This window comes from Diabrotica virgifera, chromosome 3 (genome assembly GCF_917563875.1).
Source record: "Diabrotica virgifera virgifera chromosome 3, PGI_DIABVI_V3a".
Lineage (NCBI taxonomy): Eukaryota > Metazoa > Arthropoda > Insecta > Coleoptera > Chrysomelidae > Diabrotica > Diabrotica virgifera.
In genome coordinates, this window is record NC_065445.1 from 40,771,208 (window position 1) to 40,785,374 (window position 14,167).

At 30.8% G+C, this 14,167-nt stretch overlaps 1 protein-coding gene across 1 annotated transcript in view; it reads left to right on the forward strand.

The window, feature by feature from the left end:
* Positions 1 to 14,167, forward strand: part of LOC114327750 (T-box transcription factor TBX10) — a 123,902-nt gene that overhangs the window by 2,548 nt on the left and 107,187 nt on the right. Inside the window, exon 2 of the mRNA XM_050647887.1 lies at positions 8,330 to 8,486. Within this exon, the coding sequence (XP_050503844.1) occupies positions 8,384 to 8,486 (103 nt within the window). The 5' untranslated portion in view covers positions 8,330 to 8,383. The remainder of the gene's footprint in view (positions 1 to 8,329; positions 8,487 to 14,167) is intronic.

Sequence of the window (14,167 nt, forward strand, 5' to 3'; positions counted from 1 at the left end):
AAAGGAAACTACATATTTTTTCCAGTTGTAGACTTTTTTTAGATAAACTTGACAAGTGTACCTTTTAACGTTAAAAACACAAATATTCTCATTTGAAAGCTATGTAATTATTTAAACAATCTTTATTTAAACAAATTAAAATTTTTTGTTTTAATAAATCAATTAATTTATTATAACAAAACAAAAGCAACTTTGACATTTAGTAATACGTTAGTTACAAGGCTCTACTCGAGTTAGTTGGGAATAAAAAAAATATGAAGAAAATTGCTTCATGGGAAGCCAAGAAAATCCATTTTTTTAACGTAGGTCGATTTTGAACTTTGAGATTGCATTTTCTCCAACCTAATTTTTTATTTGAATTTTGTTATTTTTGGCAATTTTCATTCGTAATATCGATAGTTTTTATTATAATAATATATGTTATGAGTATTTTAAAGATATGAAATTTGGTGTGGTGAAAGAGAACCGAAACAAAAAGGTGATGGTTCGAAAATTATGATCCTATTTTTTATATCTTTGTTGTAAGTGCCGGTCAACTTTGACCGGTTGTATCTCAGGAACTACTTATTACAATTAAACTTTTTTATTTTAAAAGAAGCATCCTGCCGCTTATTTTCCAATAACGTTTTTATGATTTAATTTAATTTAATATTTCCGGAGATATTCTATTTGTTTATAAGCCAAAAAATTGTTTATAATTTTAAAATATTCCTGAGGCCGCCTAAATAGTCCAATTTTAATTCTGTAAAGTGAGTTAGATAGTTACAGTGTATTTTTATACAAAAATCATAGTTATTCTTATGTATCATAATTATTGTGGTTATTATCGCGACCGTAAATTTTTAATTAACAATTCAATTGTTGCTAAACTGTTCATTTAATTTCCATCGGATTTTGGAATTATAATCTATACAAAAAGAGCTTTTATATTACCAAGGTATTTAATTATTGATAAACAATTACTTATCTAAAATTTTAGTTCAAAATTAAAGATTTTGTTGGAAAAACCCGCATTTTCCGGGGAAAATTTTCATCGCAGTAAATCGGGAAAACACGTCTCTATGCAGAATTTAATTACGGTGAATTTTTATTTGGGTGTTTTTAGTGTAAAGCTAAAATCTTTGGGGTTATAGAGCAAAAATTAAAAAAACACGATTTTCGGGCGCCATTTTGTTTATAAAAAAAGTAGCACGCTATCTGCGGACTTTGCATACCTATATTATTAATATATACAATCATAAGATTCGATTCCAGCAATAAAATTGCTGGTAAATAACTTTTCCCAGAAATGGCCTATTCTCCGATAATCTGCCCAGACTATCAACGAAATTGACAATCTATAGAACCTTGGTACAGCCTATTATGACTTATGGAGCAGAAGTTTGGCAGATCACGAAAAAATATAGAAAAAGAATAGAAGTAGTAGAAATGGATTAATTAGCCTAATGAGCCACACTCTTAAGATTTTCCTAAGAATACTTCACAACAGAATTAGACGCAAATGCGAAGAAGATCTCGAAGATACCCAATTTGGTTTTAGAAATGCTATGGGTACCAGGGAGGCACTTTTTGCGCTTAACATCCTATTACAAAAATGCCGTGATCAAAGAAAAGATGTATTTGCATGTTTCGTGGACTTCGAAAAGGCATTCGATAAAGTACAGCATGTAAAATTAATGCAAATACTGAAAAATATCGGAATAGATGACAAAGATATTCGTGTCATTAAAAATTTGTACTGGAATCAAACTGCTACTGTCAAAATTGGAGATAACTACACCGATGAAATCTCCGTACAACGAGGAGTCAGACAAGGTTGCATTTTGTCACCAACATTGTTTAATGTTTACTCGGACCAGTTATTTAAAAAGGCACTTGAGAGACAGCCATATGGAATAAAAATCAACGGAGAACTACTTAATGTGATAAGATATGCAGACGATACAGTAATTCTGTCAGACAATATTGAAGGTCTCCAAATTCTGCTTGATCGTATTCACGAGGTAGGAAAGGAAATGGGCATTAAAATAAACTCAAACAATACCAAATTTTTAGTGTTTAGTCGTGACCCACATACCGATGCAAAGCTTCAATTAAACGGAGTCCAAGTTGAGAAAGTTCACAAAATGACATATTTGGGAACTGTGATAACGGATCATCTAGATCCAGACATAGAAATAAAACGTAGAATAGAAATGACTAAAACTACTTTTATGAAAATGAAGTCATTTCTTTGCAAAAATCATCTCAGTTTGAGTTTGGAACTAAGACAAAGAATGGTCAAGTGCTATGTTTGGTCCGTACTTTTGTATAGTGCAGAAGTGTGGACGCTAAAGGTATCGATCATGAACAGAATTGAAGCATTGCACCGAGAGAAAAAAATTCTTGACATAAAGGAACTTTATTAATATTTAAGAAAGATCGACTTGGCATATTGCCTAAGAAATATATCTTTGTATGTAAGATATAATTTTCTAAAATATTTCAAATAAATTCCACTATAGCCAAAGAAATATATCTTAAACATGATTGAACTATCACTTTCTGGCAAACTTCAAACCGATTTATCAGAAAGAAATTACACTTGATGTTAATTAATTTTATTAGTCATAACAATATATTTTCCACACATTTCAAAACTATTCTTTCTGAGCAATAATACTTCTTAGTAAGGAATATTATTATTTTACTATTAATAATTAATGTATTTAATGTTAAGAAATATATTTCGCAGAGATAAACGTATATTTAGAGTTAAGTTAATATTTCTTGAAAATAAAGTGATATTACATACAGCGAAATAAATCATTGTGTTAAGGTAAAATCATTATTTATTAATAAAACAATATATAAAACGTTATTATTACATACAAATATTTTCTCCACTCTTAAACCACTGGCTTCTACACAACAATAAAAGGATGGAGAGGCAAATCCAACTTCCTCAAATGTTCCTTTTTTTGTTAATAGCACTTTGTATATCAGCAATTCACTAAAACAAAATCGTTATGTAGAAAGAGTAAACTTACTTTAATAAAATTTTTTTTATAAAGATATAGATATTTATTTTGACAAATTTAGGAAATACAAAAAAAAAACAAATACACGGCTCCACATAAGAAACAAGAGGTTGTAACCAATGTAAAATATTGAAGCAGACATGATAATATGTGATTTTCTTAATTTTTATAATCTAAAAGAGACAGCATACCTAATCATTAAGAAATTTTATTACGGGAAAGTATTATTAGTTTACATCTAAGTCATTTAATACATATTAACTAATTCACGTTTTTCGGCAATAACATTTCTTAACCATAAACATATATTTCTTTTGGACTAATTGATTTCTTTTTCTCAAATAAATTAACAGGAAACATCCTCAGCGTTGCACCCGCCATGTTTGATATAGCGTTGTATTGTATATTTTTATAGAAGACGACACATTCAAGAAACCTATTATAGCTGATACATAAGTATACACATTTTTAAAAAGGTACTTACATGTATGAAGTTCTACCATTTCTGGAAGGCCTTGCAGTTGGTTAATAACTCCTTTCTTAATATTGTTCTGAAGCTGTATATTATATAATTCTGTCCCAGCTTTAAATTGTGGCATATTTCCCAGTTAGAATAATAAGCTCCTTTATTTCAGAGTCGTCCATCATTATACCTAAAAAGCATATAAAAATACTATTATGTTTCTTTTTTAACCATTCGGATACTCAACAATATTATTATTACATCTTAAATTAATCAATTTACTTTTATTTAATACCTATAGGTATATGTACGTACCTTCAAAATATCCGTTAATTTTTAAAGAAAACCAATAAATGTAAAGTCGATATATATGAACACGAACATATCACGCCATCTTGACAAACACTGACGACCAAATCATAAATAGTTAATCTGCGCAATTCTTTTGTGGAAGAAAATCTCTTTGCAAGTAACATTTCGGCATTAATGACAAAGTTTTTATTTTATAACCACAGTTACTACAGAGGGTATTTCGGAAGAATTATTTCTTGTGGTTTAAAATATTTATTTGATTGCAAGAAAATTTCTTGTTCACAAATATAAATATGGATTAACTTAACATTATATTTCTTATACTGCAAAATATTTGTAGTTTTCAATTTAAGAAATAAAAACTTTAGGATAAGAAAATTAAATGTAACCATTAATGCATTTCTTAGTATTGAAGAAATTATCTGTAAGAAATTATTGAGTTATGTTTAAAAAACTCGTTTCTTTATATGTGAATCGGTATGTTTAAGTTAATAGGATATGTTAACTTTTAAGAAATATTGCTCAAAGAAATCGGTGTTTTAGGAGAAAAGAAATTGTTCTCTCGGTGTGGAAATGTGGATTCATACACGGATGCTGAAGATACCCTGGACAGCAAGAAAAACTAATGAAGAAGTTACAATTTTTTATACAAAGTGATTATACCACGTACATAGGACTAATAAAATTCGTCCTCGTGAGAGAGCCCACAACTACTGCCATAATGGCATATGGAGTTTTTATTGAGTAAACGAATTTCCTCGTGAGAGAGTGAATTATTTATATACAATGATTTTGTGACGAAAAGAAAGTCAGTTAAGAAATGATGATGAACTGATATAAGAAGAAAAATAAAGACAAAACAAGTTATAAAAATATGTTGAAGTAACGGAGTTTATAAAGGAAAAGAAAATCCCATCTGAGGAAAAATATAAAAGAAGATTAAATATTCAGATTTAAAAAGTGACCATAGAGAAAGACAAGTATTAAGGATAATTTGAAGAAGATTAATGTCAAAAGTTATGGAAAAATAGAATTGAAGAGAATTTTGTACCTACAGTACAAAAAGTTACAGTACCTACAGTAAAAAGTACTATTTAAGAACAATACTTTGTATGGCTTCAAGTAACATAATTATTAGTATAATATATAAAATAACTTTAAATTTCTATAATATACATATATATATACTTATTTTATTCGAATGAGGTCATGTAAGACTGTATTTCAATTAAAGAAATAGAGATTATTTTTGTGACGTAAAAGTGACTATTCGCGTGAAGAAACTGAACTTCTATTTAACTAGTAACAAAAATTTAGATTAACTATTTAGCTATTGTAGGTTTTTCTCATTAGTAGCTCTAATGTAAATATTTTAATGGACGTCCAGACTTAATATTAATTACTCAGCAATTGCAAGCTGAAATTTTCTTTATGTATAGGAGGTTTTCATGATATTTCAGGAGATTTTCATTAGTAGGAGATTTTCATGATATTTTTTTAACAGAATATGGTCTATTTTATTTACACTTTCTTTCGTTTTTTTCATAATTGAATGCTAAAATTTTTTTTGATACCGACTTTTTTATTTCAATTTTTTTGTAAATATCGGTCAAATTTTGGTATAAATATGATTTGGTGTTTTATGATGATGAATTAATGAGGTAACTGATTTTTATATAGTAAAACCATAATTGATTTGAGACTATCTAGACGCTAAACAATAAAAAAACAGACTCTTGTCAAGGGAAAAGTACAAATTTAAGTTCGAAGATTTTAGCATACCCATTTCGTGTTTTGAAACTAACTGAATCTCACCTAGACTGAGTATATCAGATCAGACAGGAATTTAGGGATGCAAGATGTAGAAGATTTTTTTGTAAGTGCACAAGTATCCATTTTGTCTTTTTGGAACAAACCTTCTCACGACTAAGGACGTGCAAAAGGACCGGAAGCAAATGCAAGGATATAAAGTTGCGAAAAACTACCCACCAAGTAGGTAAGGGTTAGAATATGAAGAATTTATGAAGTAAATGAAATGAAGAATTATGAACATAATACGAATATAGGAAGGAAGATATATGAAATATAAAGTAAATGATAAAGAAAATGAAGAAATATGTAGTTATTGTGAAGTACCAGACAAGAAGAAGAATAAGAAAAAGAGATAATTTCTAATAGAAGAATATTAAAAATTGGAGAACATCAAAAGATTTGTCTTAATGGTCTAGTAAAGAAGTAGAATTAACAAGTAAGTTCGAATGAAGGAGTTGTTTTTTTAAACCTCTGAAATTAAAGTAAAGTATAAAATACAATTTCTAAGTATAGATTTTCGTTTGTCACAAGAAAAGAATTAACTAAGAATAGACGATGTTTGATAATTATTAGTGAAATAAATTGTATATATTTGTAAATTTTGTTTATATATTTTTTTTGTAAAAATTTGTATAAATCTATATTTACATATAACGTAGTCAGTTGATGATGATAATAAGAATATTTAATGATAAAATTGTGGCTTATTTCCCATAAAAAATACGTAATTATAAAAATGCCACAAGGAAATAGCTTCAGAACAACGATAATAAGAAAATTTTCTTCTCTTCGGGGAGGAAAAAGGAAGCACGGTACATGGCTCAGAAAATTTTCTTTTCTAAGGGGGATGATATAATGGGATTTATCTCATTATTTAGATATTTTAGAAATCCTTAAATTACCTCAAAGTATTCGTTAGATATTTATAAAACAATAAATATTACGCATATTTGTTATAATAATTGCAAAGTAGAACACCTTAGTTAAAGTCCACGTTTTGCTTACTCAACAAGGTTGTGATTATTCATTTTGACACACTAACGAGAATATATACAAACATATTTACAAAACGAAGTATTTGATAAATATGGGAACACGATCAGATTTGAGTGATTAGTGGGTCAGTCGAATTAGTTAGTTAGGTTTGAGAGGTTGCTGCCGTTAGAGCAGAATCATGTAATCACCTATCAACTGAATACATTTATATGGTATTAGTTTAACTAAATAAAGGAGTTATGAGCACATAGTGCCTTCCTGTTAAACAAACCCCATTCCAGTATAATAAATATCCAGTTACCACCATAAGTACTAAGGAAGGTCAACAAAGATAGAGAACTGCTAAAGACTGTTAAACATCGAAAAGTGTCTTATCTGGGACATAGTGAGGGGAAGTCGATATAAAATATTACAACTGATCCTTAAAGGCAAAATAGAGGGCCGTAGAGGTGTAGGAAGAAAACAATTTTCTTGGTTAAAAAACATTCGTGAATGGACTCAGATATCAAATGCAGGACAACTATTCCATATTGCAGAAGATCGAGAAGCCTTCGCAATGGTGATCGCCAACGTCGGATAATTCTGATATGGCACGTGAAGAAGAAGAAATGGATTACCTAAAACCTAAAGACAGCGTGCGGTATATCCAACAAAGATCACATCAGGAATGAAGATATTAGAAGAAGGGCAAATACTGTATATTCCAGTGTAGATAGAATTGAAACGAAACAACTAGTGTGGTATGGTCGCTTGAAACGAATGAATGAAAATAGATGACCAAAGAAAGCTTTAAATTACATACCACAATAAAAAAGAAAAAGGTGAAGGAATTCAGTTGCCTCAGAAGAAAATATACGGCACATAATGGGAGGTAGAGCCATCAAATTAGACGAATGGATGAACAGAAAACCATGGCGATCGAAGTGTGAGAAGCGGCAGAGGCTGTAGGAACCTCGCTTATAGATAAATAGATATTGGCCACCATAATATAGACCATATCAGAATTAAATCTCATCGAGAATTTATATGACATTTTAAAATATCGCATTCGGAGAAGAAATCCTATTCCTGGGACACTGGGAGGACACTAAAGATTGCAACACAAAAAAGTTCACTTTACATGATAATTTTAAAATATTTTTGTCCATGAGTGTACATATATATATAAATAAATATTTTCCTTGCCATAAACTTATAGAAAAGATAAAATAAAAATAACCACTCGAGCGTTGACAGAATGCTGCACTCACTATTAGATACTCAATACAGCGCATAACATCTTCTGAAATCTGTTAAGAACAAATTAAGTGCGTTGAAATCCAACTGTTATCGAAACGCCGCTCGGCAATGTAATCAACCTTTCGTTGCCTGGTTGCTTTGCTTGTATGTTGTTTTCGCGTATTTTCATACCACAGTAACTAGATATATTTTATAATTATGCTGATAAAAAGGATTTTTGATCTCGAAATCTAAAATTAAACTATGAAGTGTGCCATTAATTCCACTTAGTCTAGATGTTGCTACTGTTTGGCACTCTATCTCCTAATGTTAACAAAAACTCGATTGCTCCATGACTCACTTAGTTATTCTGATTTTTTTATTTTCTGCTTTATCTACATTATTATTTACCACCAATCAATTATTTTTATTTCTTCTTTTTTTCTTATATTGTTCAATAAATTATAACTATAGACATTAAGAATTAACATATATTCTTTTATTTCAGATAATAAGTGGTCCGTTATGAATTAATAAATAATTTTACTACAACATAAATGATATGGATTCATCAACAGTGCCATACCAATCCCATTTCGGATATTCGTCTTCCGATATGAGTTGGTCCTATGCTTCCAATATTACACCGATGAAACAGATTGAAGGTTGGTATTTTTGAAAATTTTCATTAGCTCCAAAAAACTGAGTTACTTTCAAATCTTAAATATTATTATTGTTCTAAAGTTATTTTCTTCTGGTATGTTAATTGAAATTTACTATTTATATTGGGAATAGGCCGACACAAGTCACAATTTTACTTAAAAATAAGTTTGTTTTGACGTTTCGATTTCCATTTCGGAAATCGTTCTCAAAATAAAAAACATTAATGAATTAAATAACTTTTGTTGGTGAAAATTTCTTCTAATAATTTAATTTACGACAGTCACGTGCAATTATGACAGTAAAATTCTCCTGTTAGTAATCTCATAGTAAATTATGCGGAAAAAACCTCATGGAACTATCCCGACATGATCAGGGCCGTAACTACCATTGGGGCAACCGGGGCAATGCCCCGGGACCCCCAGCCAAGGGGGCCCCGCAGGTGTGCTCCTTTTTTGACCGTGCGTAGAGTTTAACGAGGAAAATAAAAATATGCATTTTAAAAGCCGATCCCAACGAAATATTTTCAGATGACACAATTTTAAAAAGACCTTACAGGGGCACCCTAGAACTGAACATAAAGTTTTAATTTTTCACTGGAGAAATTAGTATTTTCGAATAAAATATGCAATTGGAACACTCAACGAAAAAGGTACGTAATATCAATAAAAATGTTAATTCAGACAACAAACGCAATTCTTAAAATTTGTCCAATTCTTGGTTTTATTGGAACAACAAAGCGATGTTCATCAATTCATTATTTTCGTTAGTTGAGCCAATGTATTACGTTTATTGAATGGACGAACATTCATTATGTATACCATAATATCATTTTATTGATGTTACGAACTCAGTTCATTGAGTCAACGAACACTATTTATTGAAACAACAACGTCGTTAATTGACCGACGAAGACCATTCGTTGTGCCAATAACAGTGTTATTTCTCCTAACGTATTTCGTTTATTTCTACAATTATTTCCGTTTATTGTTACAATTAATTCCGTTCATTGGCACAATAAATACGGTTATTCTTACAAGCAATTCTATTCATTCTTACAATCAGTTTCGTTCATTCCTACTATGAACGTATTTTATATTAATAATTACTGAATGCATTAGCCCAATGTATCATATTAATTGATTAATAATAATTTTTTAAATCCCCTTTTTTGTCCTTAACTTTTAGGACTTTACACTGTGTGATTTCTCATAATTATTATATCGCTTATACAGTGCACTGGAATAAGTGTTACACTCCCCCCTTATTAACTTATTTATTTTTAGTACATAAGCAAAACGCTCAGACAGGTCGATTTTTAAAATTATCAAAGTATATTATAACATCAATTCGTGATTTCAAAAATGTATAACAATTTAATCAATTTTGAGAGCGCAGGGGCAAAATTTCCATCGAATTATTTTTAAACGCATTCATTTTTTTGGAATCCTGAGAAAACTAATAAGTATTTTTGAAAAATTTAACCCCAGAATAAAAGAATACATTATTACTGAGGGCTGAAAGTCCCTTAGAATAAACAAAAAGTTTCTTTTGAATAGTATATTTGAAATAAAACAATCATACTAAATTTTCTATTTTTCACCCCTGTGACTTATTAAAATAATCATTATAGAAGTTCTCAGGGACGTCAGACCCTCGATAATACTGTAATATTTTATTCTGCGTTTAAATTTTCAAAAATACTAATTATTTTTTTTCATTCAGGATTCGAAAATTCATTTTCAGTTCATCTTATAAATAACATCACAAGACAATATTAAAAGTAAACACTTACAAACATAAGACACTGACAAGTTTATTTTTAATTAGAATGTTCTCCCGTATTTACCTTATCAGAAAAAACTTACATTTATTCAAATATAAAAAATAAGTAATATCTTATCCTTATCTTCCTTCTACTACGGACTACACTTGGAAACAAAATGCAATTATTATTCGGCACTTTCAAGGAAAAGCCGTTACATTTCAAATGGTCAAGCAAAACATTTATTGTCTCAACAACCACGATTATTTTCACAATTAACGCATTGATTGTGGGAATTAAAGGCAGTAGTAGATTAATTAATGCATTCGTTGGCACAACAATCAGTGTACATCTATTCAATAATCATATATTACTCTATATTAACAACATTTGTACATTGTTTTAATGAAATCTGTACGTTGTCACGATAAACCAAGGTAATTGCTTGTCATCTACGAAATCAAGAACGTGAGTTGCTGCCACAATTAACAGTATTTATTAAATATACGAAACTAAGTTATTGGCTGAATAAATTGAGTGTTATTGATTAATGTACTCTAGTTATTCTCACAATTATTATTCAATCGTTGTGACAGTAACCAAGTACATTCGTCAATGTCTAAAAGTTCGTTGAAACAACAAATTAAATTGTTGTGAGAACGAAATACTATTCAATAATCACTGTTAATCAATATTACGAACTAAATTTTTTTGAGTGAACAAAAACCCTTAGAAGGGGCCCCTGAGGCCTGAGCTGAGCTGGGGCTCCCGAGACCTTAACATAAAAATTTAAATTAATACTTAGGAAATTAGTTATTTCGGCATAATACCACCTAAAATGCCATTGGAAGAGGGGCCCGGGCTAAGCTGTGGCCCCCGAGACCTTTCGTAAAGATATAAATTGTTACTGAGGAAATTAGTTATTTTGGTGAAATAAAAACTAAAATGCAACCGGAATAGCGGCCCCCGGCCCCAGCTACTTTGTCTTAACCAATTTACCCCAGACCACATCTTGATACGTGAACGGAACCACATGGTACCACATATTGAAAAGCAAGGTAAGGGTAAGATGGAATGAGCACATTGTAATCAGCCTTACCACTACCACAGCATAATAAACCTAACAGCAGTGACGGTATTCCGGTATTCGCCATCGAGAGTGTCACTGTTGAAGGTACTGGATATCATTTTCTAATATCCTTGTCAAATAGGATTCTGCTCTCATTAGAGCTGTATACAGATACTTCAGGACGGTCTCCTCCTTTTTGACATTTTCCTATCTCCGTCAATTTTTCTTCCACTTTTTCCATATCGAATTTTACCACATTCTTGAATTTTTCTTCCACCTTTTCAATTTTCTGATCTCCTCAGCAATCTGATTTACCTCTCCTGCATTTTCTCTAAATAAACCTTCATATCTTCATATTTTTCCATTCGGTTTTGAAGTTTCAAGAAATTTTCTTTTTATTGTTTCATTATATTACATTAGAATCCCGTAAATCCGAACCCCGCGAATCTGAACTTTCGGCAAATCCAAACCAAAGGAAAGTGAAAAAAATTTAAAAATTCAAGACAAAAACTTAAAAACCCGTTTATTATACAGAGTAAAGCCAGAAAATTGGACAATGTAGGATTACTAGGACTTTGACATTTAAAATTTCTTAAAAATAAATATTATACTTTAATATATAGGTTTATAAAGTGTTTATAAAGGTTAAACACAAACTTACTTTGGTTCTCTTGTAGTCAACTTAAGTCCAAAAATATTTTCCACACTCTTGCGAGAACGTTTGGCTACTCAAAATCACAATGAAAGCTTTGAACTACTTTAGTTCGGATTTGCGTGGTTCTACTGTATCTCATTTTGTTTTACTATCTGTTCATTTTGTTTTGTTCTTCTTTTAAATTTTTTAAAGCGAATAAAAAATAGGGTGATTTCAAAATGTTTTTGTGTTGGTCAACTAAAATAGCAATATGTAGGTTCAAGAAACTTCAGGCATAGAATCCATTAAAATGCGTTTTCAAGGAGTTAATTATCAAACATTTTTCCCGGCACCGGCTTCACTGGGGGTAAAGCCCCAGACCCCTCGTCAGGGGCCCCCAGATCACCTTTGCCCCGGGGGCCCTAACATCGTAGTTACGGCCCTGGACATGATCCTATACCGACATTTGTAACAATGACCTAAGATTAGAACTGAGAGTAAGAACTGAGATGTTACGTGTTTTCGACACTACAATATGGACATGACAGCTGACAGGTGACAGGTGACAGTGATGCAAGAACACATAAATAAGTTACAGTAATTTGAAATGTGGTGTTACAGGAGAATGCTTGAGATAACATGGACACAGAAGAAAACAAACACGGAAATATTACGAGAAATGTGTGAAGAATACGAAATAATAAACACAATAAAAATAAGAAAGTTATCATTCACATCACATATCGGGGACATGTAATGAGTGGACAGAGATATGAAATGTTAAGACTGATAATATAATATGGAAAGATAACGGGAGTAACGGGGGTGAGAAGAAGTAGAGTGTCGTGCTTTAAAGATTTAAAGGACTGATTTAAATTCAGTTCCATCGAACACTTCAAAGCAGCGGTGGATAGAGTAAAGATAGTGACGATAATATCCAACCTTCTTACTTCAATGGTTTATATATAAAATCCGCCAAAGAGTGTGAAACGGACTATTATATACATTAGATATTAGAGTAATACTCAACTGAACAACTAATAACCCTACGTGGTAAGAAACGAAGCATTTACGGACATACGTTTGTCAAGCAAACTGATATTATTCTTTTATGTAGAGTTACGCTTAAAGTTGGTCACACTTATTTAGAAACACACTGTATAAGAATTTCAAAAACTTTAAAAAAATTGAATTTTACGCCAAGAATTTTGTAGGCAATAAAAGTCCTACAAATTAAAAGAAAAATAAATGTTTCTACGATGATTAGGAAAGGAAGATATTGCCAAAAAACTAAAAAAACACGTTTTAATTTTTTTGGGGGTTATGGGTGGGGCTAAAGGTGTAAAAATTTTTTGGTTGAATACTTTTTTATGTAGAACAGCATAGTATTTTTATTTTAGAATATTCATGGGGCATTTTTCACTAGGCTAGACCGTTTGTTTCGGACCTTCTGTGAAATAAAATTAGTTGACAATTTATTGTTAAGGGAAAGTGGGGGAATGGTGCGCACTTAAGCAGAAATCCATTCTGTTGTAAATTCTTTAAATCTATCATAACGGCTAGTATGTTACAGTGAGCTCTAATTATTCTACTTTGAATATTTAAAATAGGTTTAAGCGAAATACAAAGTACTAAAGCAGAATAGTAAAAAACGAAAAGAAGTGCCTTTGCGCACGATTCCCCATCCATGAGGGTAATCATGCGCAGGGATTGGTAAATGGTGCTCACTGAATAATGTTCTTTTATTTTCTTTGTTCTTTTGAAAAGAAGAAAATATTGTTCTTTTCTTTTTTCCTGCAAATACAACATGTCCAACTAGATGCAGCTGGTTTTCTGGTGGTTAAATGAAACTTAATTTTATATCATATAATTTGTCTTCATCGATAATATCTGACAAATCAGTGTCTGTTACATCAGACTACTCAGGTGTTAGCTCCTTTTGCACTCTCTTCTTGTTTTGTTTGCCTTCAAGTTTTTTTCTGTCTGCGGCGACGCGAGATATCTAGCGATTTTTAAAAAAATCATTTTTGAACAGTTGCCTTTCTTGCTGCTTTCTGTTCCTCCTTTCTCTTGACATTCACGTCCCTTAATCATCTTTTTCCCTTGGAGTTCTCCAATTTTATCTTCATTGGTGAGCTTGTAAGATTTTTCGATTGTTCGAGATTTTCTTTTAATTTCTGGTTTAACTCGTGATAGATCAACATGAGTGGAATATAAT